At 51.5% G+C, this 18,049-nt stretch overlaps 1 protein-coding gene across 3 annotated transcripts in view; it reads right to left on the reverse strand.

Moving 5' to 3' along the window:
* Positions 1-18,049, reverse strand: part of LOC140425423 (probable thiopurine S-methyltransferase) — a 72,029-nt gene that overhangs the window by 33,722 nt on the left and 20,258 nt on the right. For 2 of the 3 annotated variants that reach the window (XM_072509691.1, XM_072509690.1), the window contains exons 2-5: positions 14,736-14,885; positions 10,346-10,438; positions 8,613-8,745; positions 6,520-6,572 (exon numbers count right to left, since the gene is read on the reverse strand). In XM_072509691.1, the coding sequence (XP_072365792.1) occupies positions 6,520-6,572; positions 8,613-8,745; positions 10,346-10,438; positions 14,736-14,885 (429 nt within the window). The remainder of the gene's footprint in view (positions 1-6,519; positions 6,573-8,612; positions 8,746-10,345; positions 10,439-14,735; positions 14,886-18,049) is intronic. The other variant, XM_072509693.1, reaches the window with a different exon arrangement.

The following is an 18,049-nucleotide window of genomic DNA, read 5'->3' on the forward strand; positions in this document are numbered from 1 at the left end:
CCCGCGATCGGTGCCCACCGATCGTCGGGCCGTCCTCTCTGAAGGAGGACCTCCTTCCTTCCGCGGCCCCGCAAGACCCGTCCGCCATCTTCTTGCGGGGCGGACATAGAGAGGACGGCAACCACGCATGCGCGGGTTGGCGCCGGCCAACACGCGCATGCGCGGATGACGCCAGTTATGCGGCGCCGGCTACGTCATCTATGCGGCGCCGCCTTTATGCGGGCGACAAGGCCTGGTGAGTGCAGATGACGCGGCCCCGATCCTAGCCCATTGTCAGGGCCTGAAGCGGTCGGGATCGGGGCCGTTTCGCGCCGTCGTGCACCTCGACGGCGTTCACTTCGGCGCGGGAGTGGAAAATCCCACCCACATTTAGAGTATCCAATTATTTATTTTCCAATTAAGGGGCAATTTTAGCATGGCCAATCTACCTAGCCTGCACATCTTTGGGTTGTGGGGGTGAGACCCACACAAACACGGGGAAAATGTGCAGACTCCACACGGACAGTAACCCGAAGCCGGGATCGAACCGTGAAGCATCAGTGCTAACCATTGTGCCGCCTTATCACAAAATCGAAACACAAATATTTCTCACTTTAAAAATACTAACTAAGGTTTGTACATATATTAAAACCAATGCAATGTATCAGAGTACCCAACACTTCATGATACCAGGAGTGATTTGACACCTACCCACAAATCTGCCATCCTGCGCCATGGACACCGTCAACACACCGCAGCCGTTGCAAGTCGCTGGGAACCGCGGCGTAAATTGGAAGCTGTTCAAACAGCGCTTCCAGCTCTTTCTGGAAGCCAACGAAAGAGGGAGCGCCTCGGACACCAGAAAGATCACCATCCTCCTCACCACCGCAGGTCAGCACGCCATCCATGTCTACAACACCCTGGTGTTCGCGGAAGGCGAGGACAAATCCAAATACAAGACGGTCCTTCTCAAGCTCGACCAACACTTCAACGTCGAGGTCAACGAGAGCTTCGAGAGATATGTCTTCCAGCAGCGCCTGCAAGGTAAGGATGAGCTCTTTCAGTCATTCCTTACGCATCTCCGCATCCTCGCGCAGTCCTGCGGTTACGACACCACCTCAGATTCCATGATTCGGGACCAGATCGTTTTTGGGGTCGCCTCGGGCACCCTACGCCAGCAGCTTTTAAAAATAAAAGGCCTCACCTTAGCCTCCGCAATCGAAGCCTGTGTCCTGCACGAAAACGCGACTAGCCGCTATGCCCAATTTCAGGCGACCGAATCGGCGCGTCGGGGGTCCTATGCGGCCCGATTGGCGAGCCAGGTGCCCCACGAGGCCGAACGGGTCCAGGTGATCGAGTTCCTCCCGGCACGCAGCCCGGACGAGGGCGGCCATTTTTCCACTGCTTTTCGAGGCCTCGCGCGCTTGTGCGCGCCAAAACCTACGGCAACACTGAGGGACGTGATGCGCAGGCGAGCTCGATGCAAGACCGAACTGCGCATGCGCAGTGGCGCAACGAACGCCATGACGTCACGACGTGCGGCAACTGTGGAGCTGCATATTTAAAGCGGCAATGTCCCGCAAGAACCCGACAATGCCTACGCTGTGGCAAGGTGGACCATTACGCTGCTTACTGTCGAGCAGCTCAACCTGTCAATCTTCCACAACTCCGACAACCTCGCAGGGACGTGCGGACCATTCAGCCTCCCCATTACGAATCGTGCCCAGACAACATCCAGACCGGTGACACAGATGACCGAGACGCCTTCCGTGTTGCGGTCATTGATGGGAACCGAGTTAACTCGATAAATCCGGGCGATGAAGGGTGTGCCACCCTGACGGTCAACCGATCACCGATAACTTTCCGCCTGGACACTGGCGCCTCCGCCAACCTCATAGCATGGTCAGCCTTCTACGCCATGAAGGCCAGACCACCAATTCGGCCGTCCCGGTGCAGGATGGTCGACTACAACGGGAACGTTATCCCGGCTATGGGATCCTGCCAGCTCCAGGTGACACACAACACACATACGGCCACACTCTCGTTCGAGATAGTCGGCTCATCGAAAGACTCCCTGCTAGGCGCACAGGCATGCAAGGCTCTCCACCTCGTGCAACGCGTCCACTCTCTCTCTCCAGACGGTACGTCTGACTTCCCGGATGCAGAGTTCAACGCACAGCTCCAATCGCTCCTCGCCCACAACCAGGAGGCATTCGAGGGCATGGGAACACTGCCATACACCTACAAAATTAGGCTCAAACTAGACGCCACCCCGGTCATTCACGCACCTCGCAGAGTCCCTGCGCCACTCAAAGACCGCCTCAAGCAGCAGCTGCAGGATCTCCAGGACCAAGGGGTCCTATCCAGAGTCACGGAGCCCACGCCGTGGGTCAGCTCCATGGTGTGTGTCAAGAAGCCCTCCGGCGAGCTCCGGATCTGTATTGACCCAAAAGACCTCAATAACAATATTATGAGGGAACATTGCCCCATACCCAAACGGGAAGAGATCACGAGCGAAATGGCCCAGGCGAAAATATTTACGAAACTGGATGCCTCTAAAGGCTTTTGGCAGATCCAACTGGATCCATCCAGCCGAAAGCTGTGCACCTTCAACACCCCTTTCGGCAGGTTCTGCTACAACCGAATGTCATTTGGCATCATCTCGGCATCCGAGGTCTTTCATAGGATCATGGAGCAGATGATGGAAGGCATCGAAGGGGTGCGCGTATACGTGGATGACGTAATCATCTGGTCCACCACACCACAGGAGCACATCTATCGTCTCCAACGCGTCTTTGCACGCATACGTGAAAACGGCCTGCGCCTCAACCGAGCTAAGTGTTCTTTCGGCCAAACCGAGCTGAAGTTCCTGGGGGACCACATTTCCCGGTCAGGGGTCCGTCCAGATGCAGGCAAGGTGAGCGCCATCACAGCCATGCTGCAGCCGGCAGACAAGAAAGCAGTCTATGCTTCCTAGGCATGGTCAACTTCTTAGGGAAGTTCATTCCCAACCTTGCCTCCCACACGACAGCTCTGCGCCACCTCGTCAAAAAGTCCACGGAATTCCAGTGGCAGCACACACACCAGCAGGAATGGGAGGAGCTCAAACTCAAGCTCACCACTGCACCGGTACTGGCGTTTTTCGACACGTCTCGTGCCACTAAAATCCCGACTAATGCCAGCCAGTCCGGCATTGGGGCAGTGCTCCTGCAGCGGGATGACACTGCGTCATGGCCCCGGTCGCCATGACCCCCACAGAACAGCGCTACGCGCAGATCGAAAAGGAGTGCCTGGGCTTGCTAACCGGTTTAGACAAGTTCCATGACTATGTGTATGGTCTTCCCCGGTTCACTGTTGAAACTGACCAAGGCCCCCTGGTCAGCATCATAAACAAGGACCTGAACGAGATGACCACTCGCCTCCAGCGCATCCTACTTAAACTTAGGAGGTATGACTTCCAGCTGGTCTACACCCCAGGGAAGGACCTTATCATTGCGGACGCCCTACCTAGAGCAGTGAGCACGCCGCCAGATTCGGAGGGATTTATATGTCAGGTCGAGGCGCAGGTGGCCTTCAAATTGGCAAATCTGCCAGCTGACGACTCCAGTCTGGCCCGTATTCGCTGAGAGACTGCGGCCGACCCCCTTCTACAATGTGTGATGCGCAACATGACGGGAGGGTGGCTCAAAGGACAGTGCCCGCAGTTCTACAATGTCCGAGACGACCTGGCCGTCACTGATGGTGTCCTTCTGAAGCTGGACCGGATTGTGATTCCGCACAGTATGCACAAGCTGGTTCTCGACCAACTACACGAAGGCCACCTGGGGGTCGAGAAGTGCCGACGGAGGGCCCGAGAGGTGGTATACTGGCCGGGCATCAGTGATGATATTGCCAATATGATGCTCAACTGCCGCACTTGCCAAAGGTTTCAGCCGGCGCATCCTCCTGAAATGCTTCTGCCCCATGATCCGGTGACGTCCCCCTGGGCGAAGGTGGGTGTGGACCTCTTTCACGCGCTCATCAGGGACTATGTCATCGTTGTTGACTACTTCTCCAACTACCCAGAGGTCATATGCCTGCACGATTTGACGTCGTCCGCTGTCATAAGGGCCTGCAAAGACACCTTCGCTCGCCACGGCATTCCGATGACTGTCATGTCGGACAATGGGCCCTGTTTCGCCAGCCAGGAATGGTCATCGTTTGCTGCCTTGTATGGCTTCACACACGTGACGTCTAGCCCTCTGCACCCCCAGTCCAATGGAAAGGTGGAGAAGGGCGTTCACATTGTCAAGCGGCTCCTCTGTAAGGCTGCTGCTGCCGGATCGGATTTCTGCCTCGCCCTGCTGGCCTATCGTTCGGCCCCACTAGCCACTGGTCTCTCACCAGCCCAGCTGTTGATGGGTCGCGCCCTCAGGACCACTGTGCCTTCCATTCTGGCACCCACAATAGACCATGCTCCGGTACTGCACAGGATGCAACTGCAGCGCGGTCGCCAGAAGAGGTCATATGACACACGGGCAACTGATCTTCCCGCCCTGGCCCCTGGAGACGAAGTCCGCATCCACCTACCAGAAGGTGGCTGGTCAGCACCTGCCGAAGTTCTCCCCCGCGTGGCTCCCCGCTCGTTCTTGGTTCGCATGCCTGATGGATCCGTTCATAGGCGCAATCGCCGGGCTCTTCGCCTGCTTCCACGCTCGCTACGAGACCTTACACTGACACCGTGCCCTCCTGTTGTTCCTGATATCGACTTCGTGGAGCTGCCTGCTACCTTGCCCCTTCCGTCGTCGCCCGTGGCCAGGCCCGTTCCTCAGCCGGTGGTTCCAGACCTACCCTTGAGGCGGTCAACCCAAATTCGTCGCCCACCTATTAGACTGGACTTATGAGACTGTTTATACATTGAACTCATGCAACCACTGTGCTAATATGTTTATGTTCTTATCGTTACAGGAATTTGTTTTATCGTTCGACATTTCCCCGTTCTTTGTTTATGGTACAACATCGTTATTATGTCACACCCGACATCGCCCCTTGTATATAGTTAAGCCCCATGCACATGCTGTAAATATTACACGCACACACATTTAGCTACACTCAGTACACATCTCTATTTATAACCCCGTAGGCACATAATCTTGTAAAAAAAGGGGGGGATGTCATGATATTCAGGTGAACATCACAGCACATACATACATACATAATGATGGACAGATCAACGGATCAATCAACACACACAACACGACAGCCAATCACAGACAGGAGCATACACAGTACTAAACAGGGAACATGACACTTCCTGGGCACTCGAGCAGGAGACGGCTCAGGGCACAGACCTCATTGCCAGCCACTCAGACATTCACCATGTGCTGAGTACCAGAGTTTATTATGTTAATAGTTGATTGAAATAAAACTGCGTTGTACCATTCGCAACCATGTTGGTTCGTCTGTGTATCAGAGTACCCAACACTTCACTCTATTGATTCAGAGGCTTTTTTGCAAAAAAAAAGCTAAAGCACTTACATCTGGTTATTGGCCATTCACTGAAAGTAGCTAATCGATGTGAAGCTGTATTAGGACAGTTACCAAATACTGGAAACTTAACAGCTTACATTTGGAGTCTGATCCCATGCCAATGTTTAACATCAATGAGGGAATTGCAAGTAAGGCAGAGTATGGAGCCATGGTTGGAACCTTGCCCTACCCCTGGCTTGATATGTAGGAGGAGGATGATAAGCCACGGGCTGGCAACTCATTAGTTATGTTGGAATAGCAAGAAATGGAATCAACCAAGGGCAGAAAAATGTAGCAGGGCCACCAAAAAGAGATGGTGGAAGAAAAATTGGGTGGTTGACCCTGTTCAATAAAGAGAGAATGAGGAAGACAAAGAGAGATAATATGCCACAGTTGAAATTATAAAGCATACCGTTGGCTTAATCAGGGTGGTCTAGTAACAGTAAGCCTGGTGACAGATAGACTGGAGACAGTTGAAGAGGACATGGGTTTGAAAGATGAACATGGAACTGGTGGCGATGCTGCCGTCTAAGGGATGAATGATAATTTAAAAGATGAGACAGAGGCTGAGAGAGGTTTACATTGTTTAGGGATGGGCATTTTAAGGACGGGGTTGTCTGGCATCTTTGAACAGCATAAGAACAGTATATTTGCATAAGGCACCATTAATGCTGTAAGCAAACACTGTAGCAAGTAAAGGTAGTCGTTTAATCAAGAGTTGGGTTGAGAAGATGCATAAGGGTTCAGGAAGAAAATTAGAGTGTTGAGAATGGTGGTCAGGGGTTGGTGGCGTAGTAATTGAAAACATTTAGAGTGTTACGGAGTTGACTCGGTTAAGGGAGGGAATTAAGGCAAGGAGTGTGGAAGGGTGAGGGATGGAAGAGGAGGAGGTTTAGGGAGCCATGCTAACCATAGAAATACAATGAAGCATGGACTACCCATGTAGCTGTGTCAAAAAGAAAACTACACCAGGGAAACAAAATTGTAGATAAAGAACACACTTAAAATGGAGATTGTAACACTTTTTCTTACCTTGAGAAGTCAAATATATTACACAGAAACAGAGAAATCTGTCCTTCGGTAGTCTGAAATGGAAAGCATGAAACAACCAAGTATTAAATTGTAGCCTTTTAAGATTGAACACCATGTTCCACTTCTGTAGACTCCTACTGAGATGGCTCTGGCTTTCCTTCAAGTGAAGGTTGGTTTGTCCCGAAGTGTCTTTACTTGCTGGTTTGTCCCCATGTCTGCGTGTCATTGGTGTGACAGGTACAGGTGTTGTACAGGTTAATAGTGCCCCTGTTATTTGTTCCTAATGGAAACAGAATACTTGGGTAGGCTACAAAGCACTCAATTTTGTGGTTATGATAAATTAGGCAAAGATATATCAGTTGTGCATGTTTTCTTTGTCCTGTAAAGATTTCCCAATTATTTCCCATGCCCTCACCCCCAGAGATGAAATATCCATCAGGTGCCACTTCAAAATTGGCACACCATTGTATACTACAAATTAGGATTGATATCTGAACATGTGGGGGGCACAAATCTTCAATGCCAGTCACTTAGCAATGTGAACATTTAGAGCGTCAGAAGAATGAAATATATTCATAGGGCAGATTAAAATTAAGACACTTCTGGAGAGATGCTTGTTAGGTGGGAGAATGAGCCAGTCCTGTATGGCTACATTTTGGAAACACTGCATTGCTGAATTTTCCTTCATATTTCACACCAGATTTTATAAAGCTAGTGTAAGACCATAAGAAGTAGGAACAAGAGAGTAGGCCATTCAGCTCCTCTAGCCTGAACCACCATTTAATATGATCATGGCTGATCTAAATACATTAAGACTACTTTCCTATCTTATCTCCTTAATTCCCCTATTGATTATCGATCTCAGCCTTGAGAATGTTCAAGGATTCGGCCTCCACAGCTTCCTGGGCTAAAGAATTCCAAAGTTTCACCACTCAGAGAATAAATTCTTCCTCAAAACTGTCTTAAATGGGTGCCTCCTTATTCTGCAACTATAACCTCTGGTCCTACACTCTCCCATGATGTGGAAATATCCTCCCTCCATTTTACCCTGTCTAAGAATCTTATATGTTTCAATCATACCGCCTCTCATTTTTCTGAACTCCCAAGGAGTACATACCCAACCAGGTTAATCTTTCCTCATTTAGCAACCCCTCCATACCCGGGATCATCCTCTTAAACCTCCTCTGTACTGCCCCGAATGATTATACTTCTTTCCTTAAATAAAGAGACCAAAGGGTGGCAGTGGTTAGCACTGCTGCCTCACCCTGCACTCTCTCCTCTTGGTTTCTGTGGCTATTAGCTCCCTGTTTCCCTGGGTTTCTGTGGCTATGACTCACCTTTCATTCTCCACAGTATAAATATTTCCTACTTTCACTGTCTGTTAGCTTTGACAAAGAGTCATCGGACTCGAAACGTTAGCTCTTTTCTCTCCCTGCAGATGTTGCCAGACCTGCTGAGATTTTCCAGCATTTTCTCTTTCGTTTCAGATTCCAGCATCCGCAGTAATTTGCTTTTTTTCTCAAGTCCCGAAAGACGTGCTGTTAGGTCAATTGGACATTCTGAATTCTCCCTCAGCGTACCCGAACAGGTGCCAGAATGTGTTATGTTAGCCTCCCGCTCCCCCTCCGTAGCTATGGCGTCCAATCCACATTTGTAAATACTTGTAGTAATTCACACCCGCGAGACTTCCGCCTGTAAGGAGCAGAGCATCATGGAAGGGCGGAGCATACTGTGTCCAACCCACAATCACATTTAAACGCAAGCAAATGCCGGTTTTGCATGCCGTCGCTGGGTGCTAACCTTATTATCGCCACTAAGGAGGGACCAGAGCATGGAAAATAAGAAACTAGATAGCACAAGAAAGACCAACTATGGATGGTGCTTTGAATCAGCTGAGTTTGGAAAGCATTAATTAAGGAAACATTGTATGGAATTGGCCCCATACTTTATACATAACCCACAGGACAAAACCACATGCCTGCAGGATAAATTCAATGTATCAAGTAGATTTCCAGCCATACACCATTATTAATCTTCAGTGTAAAAATCACAGACTGTAGTAAACTGTCAACAAACAGCTATCGCCACCTTACCTTAAATATATCCACACCTGGCATCCCTGCTACAGGTTCTTGAATGTAGGACAGATTCTGTTCTGTGAAAAATTGTTTTATTGCAATTTCAGATAGTTCCACACCAACTACAGTATGCCCCTGATCAGCCAACCTACAGACAACAGACCAAATGAAGAGGCATGATCCTTTGTAGCAAAGTGAATCTCAAAACTCACAGAAGTTCACTGTACAAAAATATATCTACATGCTTCGTTTTAACGAAAGATTTGAAACACCCAACTCAACTATTCCTCCATTGTATCTTCTTGCCTTGACAATGCAACTATAAACAAGGCATACTGAATTCAGATAATTGTGATTGAGCTGTTCTTCAATGAATTAATTGTTTCCACTAAATCGAGTGAATGGCTGCACGTCAGTTTTATGGCTGCAGGAGAAACCTCCTGAGATTACATCAAAGGCAGGTATGGGCTGATGCGCGTAATCAACCACTCACGGTGGTATGTTAATTAGGTTCATTAATGAACCATTTGACACTAATTATCCCTGAACCCACCAGACGTTGGTGGCACAGGGATTAAATGGGAGTTGCCTTCTCTCCCATCCAAACACTCTGCCTGACTGAGGGACGTGGCACCAGGGGGGGAGGACATCGGAAAGGATGAGGGTGGCATCGGGAAGGAGGGGCATTGAAAGCCATCCCTTGCACTTGCCTCCAAAGCCCCTGTCCCCAACCCTCTGGAGACTCTCTCTCTGCGACCCCCATCTCGTCCCAGTCATCTATGTTCAATGATCTAGGCAGATACTTAATGAAGTTCGGAGAGCATTACTGGCAGCAGACACCCGATGGCACTGACAACAATGGAAGCCTGCCGGCCTTCGGACATGGGGGAGTGGAAGGGGGGGGGGGGGGGGGGGTGGGGGTCGGCTGGTTTAAATAGTGAAATTCGTTTTTTCCCCACAACTCTTTAACAGTAACTATCATGGTAAAACTGGCAGGACCATCCAGATGGTTCCCAACCCAGTGCAATTGTCCAGGGGAGGTTAAATCATTGCATGGGTGCTTCCTAGAGGAATTCCCCAGTGCATCATAGGGGTACTCCCTAAATGCGACGTTGGGAAACCAGGATTTTATGGGCCAATGTTCTCCAAACAAATCAAGGTCCATTTGATCAATTAAACGTGTCTCAATTATTGATTTGATTGTCCTTCAGGAATTCCAGCGCAAGACACAAGCTATTGCCATTAAACCACACTTACTGTTCCTTGGCATCAAAATGCTGTGCAAATATTAATGCATGAATAATTAATATCTTCATATGGCTTTCCTTTGAGGAAGAACTACTTCTCGCAGAGGGTGGTGAATTTGTGGAATTCGCTGCCCCATAGTGCGGTGGAATCGGAGTCATTAAATGTTTTCAAGAAAGAGATAGATATATTTTTGATAAAACACGGGTTAAAGGGATTTGGGCAACTGGTAGGGAGGTGGATTTGAGACCAGGAAGAGATCAGCCATGATCTGATTGAATGGTGGAGCAGGCTCAAAAGTCTGAATTGTCTACTTCTGCTCCTAATTTCAATGTTCCCATGTTCCTATTATAAAGCAAATGCATTTTTTTTTAAATCAGGGAGAGGCAAATGATAAATTTCAGTCAAAGCCCCAAATGGTTCTGACCCCAGGGAAAGGGTTGCTCTCAGCAAGATTGCAGTTCTAAAATCCAAAGGTTGGCACTCATTGGCAATTTCCTTACCATTTCATATCCACTGCCTTCCCACAAAGTGGGAAAAATATACGGATTTGCTTTCTCCCATTTAGCATAACGTCCACGTGTTTCTTCAACATCCTGCAGATGAAGATCAGTTAAAAACAATTATGATTGGACAGTTCCAACCAACTCAGCAGCCCCCACAATATAATTTATTGAGTTATAATAGTGCTGTGGAACCGAAGTTCATCCAAACATTCTCTACATTTCCCACTGACAGCACATTTCCAATTTTACATGTTGCTTTCAAATTATTTATCCCTCATCCATCTCCCCTATCTGTTAACTTACGGATCCAAGGGTAGGTCCTCAGAGATTAAACTACAATGCTATATCAAAAATACTTTTACCTTGCAGGTTATAAGATTTTAATCTTAAAAATATCAGCCAATTTAAATTACAGAATCTGGATCACTAGGGCAGTGGGCATTCTTGTCAACTGGATGCAGATGGCTGGGGTTGGAGCCCATTAAAACCGCAAATATTAACACAAGGTCAAAACAGAAATGACTGAAATGTAAAACAAAATGACAAAGAATGAATAACCAGAAATATCTTGCCTTGCAAGGATGTTGGTTTTATTGTGGCTGATTAAATTTTTTTTGTGTTATACGATGGCTCTCAGACAGTGTTGAGCACGTGATTGGAACCACGCTCGACTTACAGAAGAGCCGTAGTTATCGCTGGAGATTATGACTGACTGGTCGATACTCAATCCATGTCACAGAACAGAGTCATGGTCAGGTATTATTGGGTCTGAAGACGTCTGGTGGCGGCCATGGGCTGAGTGGTTGCATGAAAGGTGACTCTTGTCTAATAAGAACCTCGACTAAGGCCTTTTAACCCCAACAATCGAGCACCAAAGGTACTCTGCTTCCCCCAGACTAAACCCCCACTGACTGCACTGTCAAGCAGGATGGGAAAGAATCAGCCGCCCAGTCGAAAAGCCAGTAAAGACAAGGGGAAGGAACCCTCAGCCTCAGAGCAGGGACCCGTATGTGGAGGCACAGAACCAGCGAGGGACGACCCTGTGGAGCTCCCAGCAAAGGCCCAAGCGCTGATGGGCAGGTTGATGTGCGTCATCACCTCCGAGCTCCAGAGACATAGGGAGGAGATGAGAAAAGACCTCCTGACAGCCGTTGAGGTGGCAGCGGAAGCTGTGATGGCCCCCCTAAGGGAGGAAATGGATAATATAGAGCGGAGGATATGGGTCCAGGTAAATACGACATGGGACCTCAAACAAAAGGCCAAAGACCACAAGAGGACCGGATCGAAGGCACTCAAAGCCGAGGTAGCGAGCTTGGTCAAGACCCAGAAGGTCAGAATACATAACAGCGATGCTCGGGAAGCTTGTCGGCGAGGAGGGCTTCGCCAAGCCCCTGGAGGTAGCCTGCACCCACAGGTCACTTCACATAACCCGAGAGAAAAATAATTCTCCTTTACCCACGTGCACTAGGCCTACTCATGTATAGACTTCTTTGTTGTCGGGAAAAGGGTGCTTCCAGTGGTAACAAAGGCAGAATACTCAGCGATTGTAATCTCTGACCACGTGCCACATTACATGTACGCGAGGTTGGTGAAGGGCCAGGCCCAACGTGCCCCATGAAGGCTGGATGCAGCTCTCCTCATCTATAAGGAATTCTGTACAAAGATATCGCAAGCCATCAGCGGTTATGTAACATGCAATCAGAACAGGGAGGAAATCATAGCTTATAGGGCCCTTAGGGACAAGAAAGAAAGGGCAGCCAAGCAGCAGCTGGAGGTGGATCGGCGATACTCCATGCCCCCGAGCATGGAACTGCTGGCAGAGAGGGAAAAGCTGCAGATGGATTTTGATCAGCTCTCCACAAGGAAGGCAGTCCATGAGGTCCCCTAGGCATGGGGAACCTTCTACGAACATGGAGACAAGGCCAGCCGCATGCTGGCACACCAGCTAAGAAAGCAAACAGCGCAAGGACCGCAATGACAGCAGATCCAAACAAGGTTAACAAGATCTTTCCAATTTTTTACCGAAGACTGTACACCTCCCAACCCCTAGGGGGGGATTCGGTGATGGAACAGTTCCTCAACTGACTAGATATACTGGTGGTGGGAGAGGACAGGAAACAAAGGCTGGAAGCATCGCTAGAGCTAGGTGAAATCATGGAATACATTAATTTCATGCAGTCAGAGAAAGTGCTGGGACCAGATGGGTTCCCGGTAGACTTTTATAAAATATTTGCAGCCGCGCGGACCCCACACTTGCAGGAGATGTTCAATGACTCACTGTCAAAGGGGCCCTGCCGCCCACGCTGGCCCAGGCATTGATCTCATTGATTCCCCAAAAAGGACAAAGACCCGACAGAGTGTGGATCATACAGACCCATCTCTCTCTTAAACACTGATGCAAAAGTCCTAGTGAAAGCAATGGTAGGGCTGGATGGTTAGGGGGCGGCAAATGTGACAACATCTATGGATGGCTCATAGAAAAGGTCAGGACCCTACTGGACGAGACCAGACAGAAATGGAAGGAGGAGCTAGGCACGGAAATCGGGGGAGGACTCTAGATCGAGGCACTGCACCGGATTAACTCCACCTCCTCTTTCTTCAGGCTAAGCCTGATGCAGCTCAAGGTGGTGCACAGAGCGCATCTTTCTAAGACACACATGAGCGGGTTCTTCCTGGAGGTGGAGGAGAAGTGCGAGCGGTGTCAGGGGAGGCCTGGCAAACCACACCCACATGTTCTGGTCCTGCCCCAAACTCGGAATTCTGGACAGCTTTTTTCGAGGCCATGTCCAGGGTGCTGGGGGTCGAGATGGAGCCGTGCCCACCTGTGGTGGTCTTCGGGTGTCAGAGCACCCAGAGCTCTGGACAGGGAAGGAGGCGTACACCCTGGTCTTCGTCTCACTGATAGCCAGAAGCAGACTTCTGCTGGGCTGGAAGTCGGTAGTGCCATTCAGGGCCTCAGAGTGGCTCTCAGACCTGGTCGAGTTCTTGAAAGTGGGAAAAATAAAATTCTCGATAAGGGGGTCCCAAGGAGAGATTCTATGACACATGAAAGAAGTTCACAAACCTCTTCGCAGACATGTTCACAACCGTCCTAACCTCCCTCAAGAACTCACACTCTCTCACCCTCACTCACCTCACCCTCCCTCTCTCACACGCAGCCTCACCCTCTCTCACACGCACACCCTCACCCTCTTTCACACACCTTCACCCCCTTTCTCTCACACACCCTCACCCGCTCACACATACCCACCCACCGTTCCGTATACGCCCCATCCCTCCCGCCACGTCTTCCCGCACACACCACGCCCTCCCGCACACGTCACGCCATCCCGCACATGCCACGCCCTCCCGCACATGCCACGCTCTCCTGCACGCGCCATGCCCTCCCGCACAGGCCACGCCCTCCCGCACACGGCACGCCCTCCCGCACACGCCATGCCCTGCCGCACATGCCACGCCGTACACGCATGCCCTGCTGCCCACGCCTGCCCTGCCACCCACGTCACGCCCTCCCGCCCACACCCTACCGCATACGCCATGCCCTGCCTCACACGCCAAACCCTCCTTCCCACGCCATGCCCTGTCGCCCATGCCACGCCCTGCAGCCCACGCCACGCCCTGCCGCTCAGGCCCTCCCGGCCATGCCCTGCCATCCAGGCCATGCCCTGCCGCCCAGGCCACACCCTGCCGCACAGGCCCTGCCCTGCCACCCAGGCCATGCCCTCCCTCACGCACCCCTCCCTCTTGCACAAGCCCCTCCCTCCCGCACACGGCCCTCCCTCCCGCACACGGCCCTCCCTCCCGCACACGGCCCTCCCTCCCGCAAATGGCCCTCCCTCCCGCACACAGCCATCCTCCCACACACGGCCATCCTCTTACACACAGCCCCCTTCCTACACACAGCCCCCCTCCTACACACAGCTCCTCCCTCCCAAACACACTCCCTCCCTTCCACCACCGTCAGCCACCCTCCCACACACAGCCATTTTCCCTTTCTCATACACACACTCACTCACCCTCACTCACCAGGGTACGATAAGAGCAGAGGAATCATCTGATGCATGGCACGAGAACGAGCTGCACCCGAATCTGGATGCGAACCAAGGGAGCACGAGAGCTGCAAGGGACCCAGAGCTAAAACAAGCGGCTGGAGCAGTTAGGAATGCACTTGGAGTCACACTATTGAGCCTATCAACAGCAAACGCCTGAGAGAAAGAGGCATTTTCACCAATCACCCTGAGGCTGCATGGAGGAGCTTTGTGAGCCGCATTGCTGTGGGATGGACAAGCCAGCTCCAGAAGGTCTGATGGAGACAGCTTAGCATCGTGGGATAACTGCACCACAGGACTGCCTGAACCTTAGAGTAAAACGTAAATGTACCACTCACTCATGTACTGTATCGAGGTGAAATCCAATTTTCTGCTGTTCCCAACGTGTGATCCAATGTTCCAGTGTCAGGTCGGCAGGCTTGCATTGTTGAAATTGAAGCCTGCTTGACGTCTTTCCAACTGCATCCACTTCTGTAGACATAGCGAGCCTGTACAAAATGGGACATTATGACCAGACATGTGTACAACACAGCATGTGTGGTAAACACCCCTGGTAACACACTGCATGTATTACGGTACTGCCACTGTATTACAGGTACCACAGTAAATCCCAGCCTGCTGGCTCCTCCCAGCAGGCGGCGTATAAAAGTGTATGCTCTCCTGCGCTGCTCCCAGCTGCAGGAGGCACAACATCTTGTGCAATAAAACCTCGATTGTTTCACCATTCTCGTCTCGTGGTAATTGACGGTACATCAATTTATTGCACAAGATTTTAAAAGATGGATCTCCTAATCAAGCCTGATCGCCTGCAGCTGAGCCTTCACGCAGCCAACGCCACGTCCGCCTTCGAGCACTGGCTAGCCTGCTTTGAAGGCTACCTCAGAGCAGCCACTGAGGAACTCTCGGACCCACAGAAGCTCCAAGTCCTCTACTCACGGGTGAGCCATCAAATTTTTCCCGTTTGCGTGGGTTTCGCCCCCACAACCCAAAGATGTGCAGGCTAGGTGGATTAACCACACTAAATTGCCCCTTAATTGGAAAAAATGAATTGGGTACTCTAAATTTCTCTTTTTAAAAAAAAACACATTTTCCCCTCATCCAGGATGCGCCCACCAACACAGAAGCGATGACGCTACTAAAGGGACAGTATGTTAAGTCGGTGAATCAAGTGTCCGCCAGGCACCTCCTGAGACGGTAACTCCCAGGGGAAATACTGGACGATTTCTTGCGGGCTCTACAGATTCTCAGTAGGAACCGTGACTGCCAGGCAGTTTCGGCAGTCCAACACACCGAACTACTAATCAGAGACGCTTACGTCACGGGCATTAAGTCTACATACGTTTGCCAGCGGCAATTGGAAGGGGGTACGCTCGATCTTGCAGAGACTCCCGTAATCTGGAGGCCTCCACCTCTGACCGTGCGGCACCCTCATGGGCATCGTGGGCCCCACCAGCTGCCGACTCGAGTACACCGCAAGCCTGCGTGGCAGCCAGCCAACTCCGGAGGGCCCAAATGTTATTTTTGTGGCCAGAGCAAACATCCCAGGCAGCGCTGCCCGGCGCGGAGCGCGACCTGCAACGGGTGCGGGAAGAAGGGCCACTTTGTTTCCATTTGCCAGGCCCGGTCGGTCGCCGTTGTTTCCAGGCCCGGCATTGCTACACCCCCCACGTGTGATCCAGGGGCGCCGCCATCTTTTCCAACACAAGCCACATGCGCCCCGTGGGCGCCGTCATCATCAGCGCCATTTTGGACCGCGCCTCAGGACCCCTGCTCGCCGGGCCGTTCGCTGCCCGTTGATAGCTCCGCCACCGCTGATCAGCCTGGAACCTCCCAACATCTGCCGCAGCTTGCCTCCATCACCCTGGATCAGTCTCGGCCCCGCAACCTCGCGATCACTACGACAACGGTAAAAATCAATGGGCACGAGACGACCTGCCGCTTGACTTCGGGAGCACAGAGAGTTTCATCCACCCTGCTCCGGTAAGGCGCTGCTCCCTCCCGGTACTCCCCGTCACCCAGAAAATCTCCCTGGCCTCCGGATCCCATTCCGTGGAAATCCGGGGGTACTGCGTCGCGACCCTCACCGTTCAGGGCGAAGAGTTCAGCAACTTCAGGCTCTTCGTCCTCCCCCATCTCTGCGCTGCCCTGTTACTAGGTCTTGACTTTCAATGCCACCTCCAAAGCCTTACTTTGAAATTCGGCGGACCCCACCGTCTGCGTCCTTCACTGTTTGCAAACCTCACCCCGGACTGCAAGCCCGTCGCCACTAGGAGCAGACGGTACAGTGCACAGGACAGGGCCTTTATCAAGTCGGAGGTTCAACGGCTTCTGCGGGAGGGGATCATTGAGGCCAGTTACATCCCCTGGAGAGCTCAAGTAGTCGTAGTGAAGACTGGGGAGAAGCACAGGATGGTCATTGACTACAGTCAGACCATCAACCGGTACACGCAGCTCGACGCGTACCCCCTCCCCCGCATATCTGACATGGTCAATCAGATTGCGCAGTATCGAGTCTTCTCCACAGTAGACTTGAAGTCTGCGTACCACCAGCTCCCCATCCACCCAGAGGACCGCCAATACACTGCATTCGAAGCAGATGGCCGCCTCTATCATTTCCTTAGAGTTCCCTTCGGCGTCACCAATGGGGGTCTCGGTCTTCCTGCAAGAGATGGACCGAATGGTTGACCAATACGGGCTGCGGGCCACGTTCCTGTACCTAGATAATGTCACCATCTGCAGCCACAATCAGCAGGACCACGACGTAACCCTCCAAAAATTCCTCCATACCGCCAAACTCCTTAACCTCACCTACAATAAGGAGAAATGCGTGTTCCGCACCAACCGCTTAGCCATCCTTGGCTACGTAGTGGAAAATGGAGTCCTAGGGCCCGACCCCGACTGCATGCGCCACCTCCTGGAACTCCCTCTCCCCCACTGCCCCAGGTCCTGAAACGATGCCTGGGGTTCTTCTCCTACTATGCCCAGTGGGTCCCTAATTATGCGGACAAGGCCCGTCCACTCATCAAGTCCACAGTTTTTCCCCTGATGGCTGAGGCCTGCCAGGCCTTCAACCACATCAAGGCAGACATCGCCAAAGCCACGATGCACGCAGTCGATGAGACCCTCTCCTTTCAGGTGGAGAGCGACGCATCAGACGTAGCTCTGGCCGCCACCCTCAACCAGGTGGGCAGACCCGTGGCTTTCTTTTCCCGCGCCCTCCATGCCTCCGAAATTCGGCACTCCTCTGTCGAAAAGGAGGCCCAAGCCATTGTGGAAGCTGTGCGACATTGGCGGCATTACCTGGCCGGCAGGAGATTCACTCTCCTCACTGACCAACAGTCGGTTGCCTTCATGGTTAACAATACGCAGCGGGGCAAGATAAAAAATGACAAGATCTTGAGGTGGAGGATCGAGCTCCCCACCTATAACTATGAGATCTTGTATCGCCCGGGGAAGCTCAATGATCTCCCTGATGCCCTATCCCGCGGTACATGTGTCAGCGCACAAGTGGACCGGCTCCGGGCTCTCCACAATGACCTCTGCCACCCGGGGGTCACCCGATTCTTCCATTTTGTCAAGGCCCGCAACCTGCCCTACTCCATTGAGGAGGTCAGGACCATCAACAGAGTCTGCCAAGTCTGCGGAGAGTGCA

This window comes from Scyliorhinus torazame, chromosome 6 (genome assembly GCF_047496885.1).
Source record: "Scyliorhinus torazame isolate Kashiwa2021f chromosome 6, sScyTor2.1, whole genome shotgun sequence".
Classification (NCBI taxonomy): domain Eukaryota; kingdom Metazoa; phylum Chordata; class Chondrichthyes; order Carcharhiniformes; family Scyliorhinidae; genus Scyliorhinus; species Scyliorhinus torazame.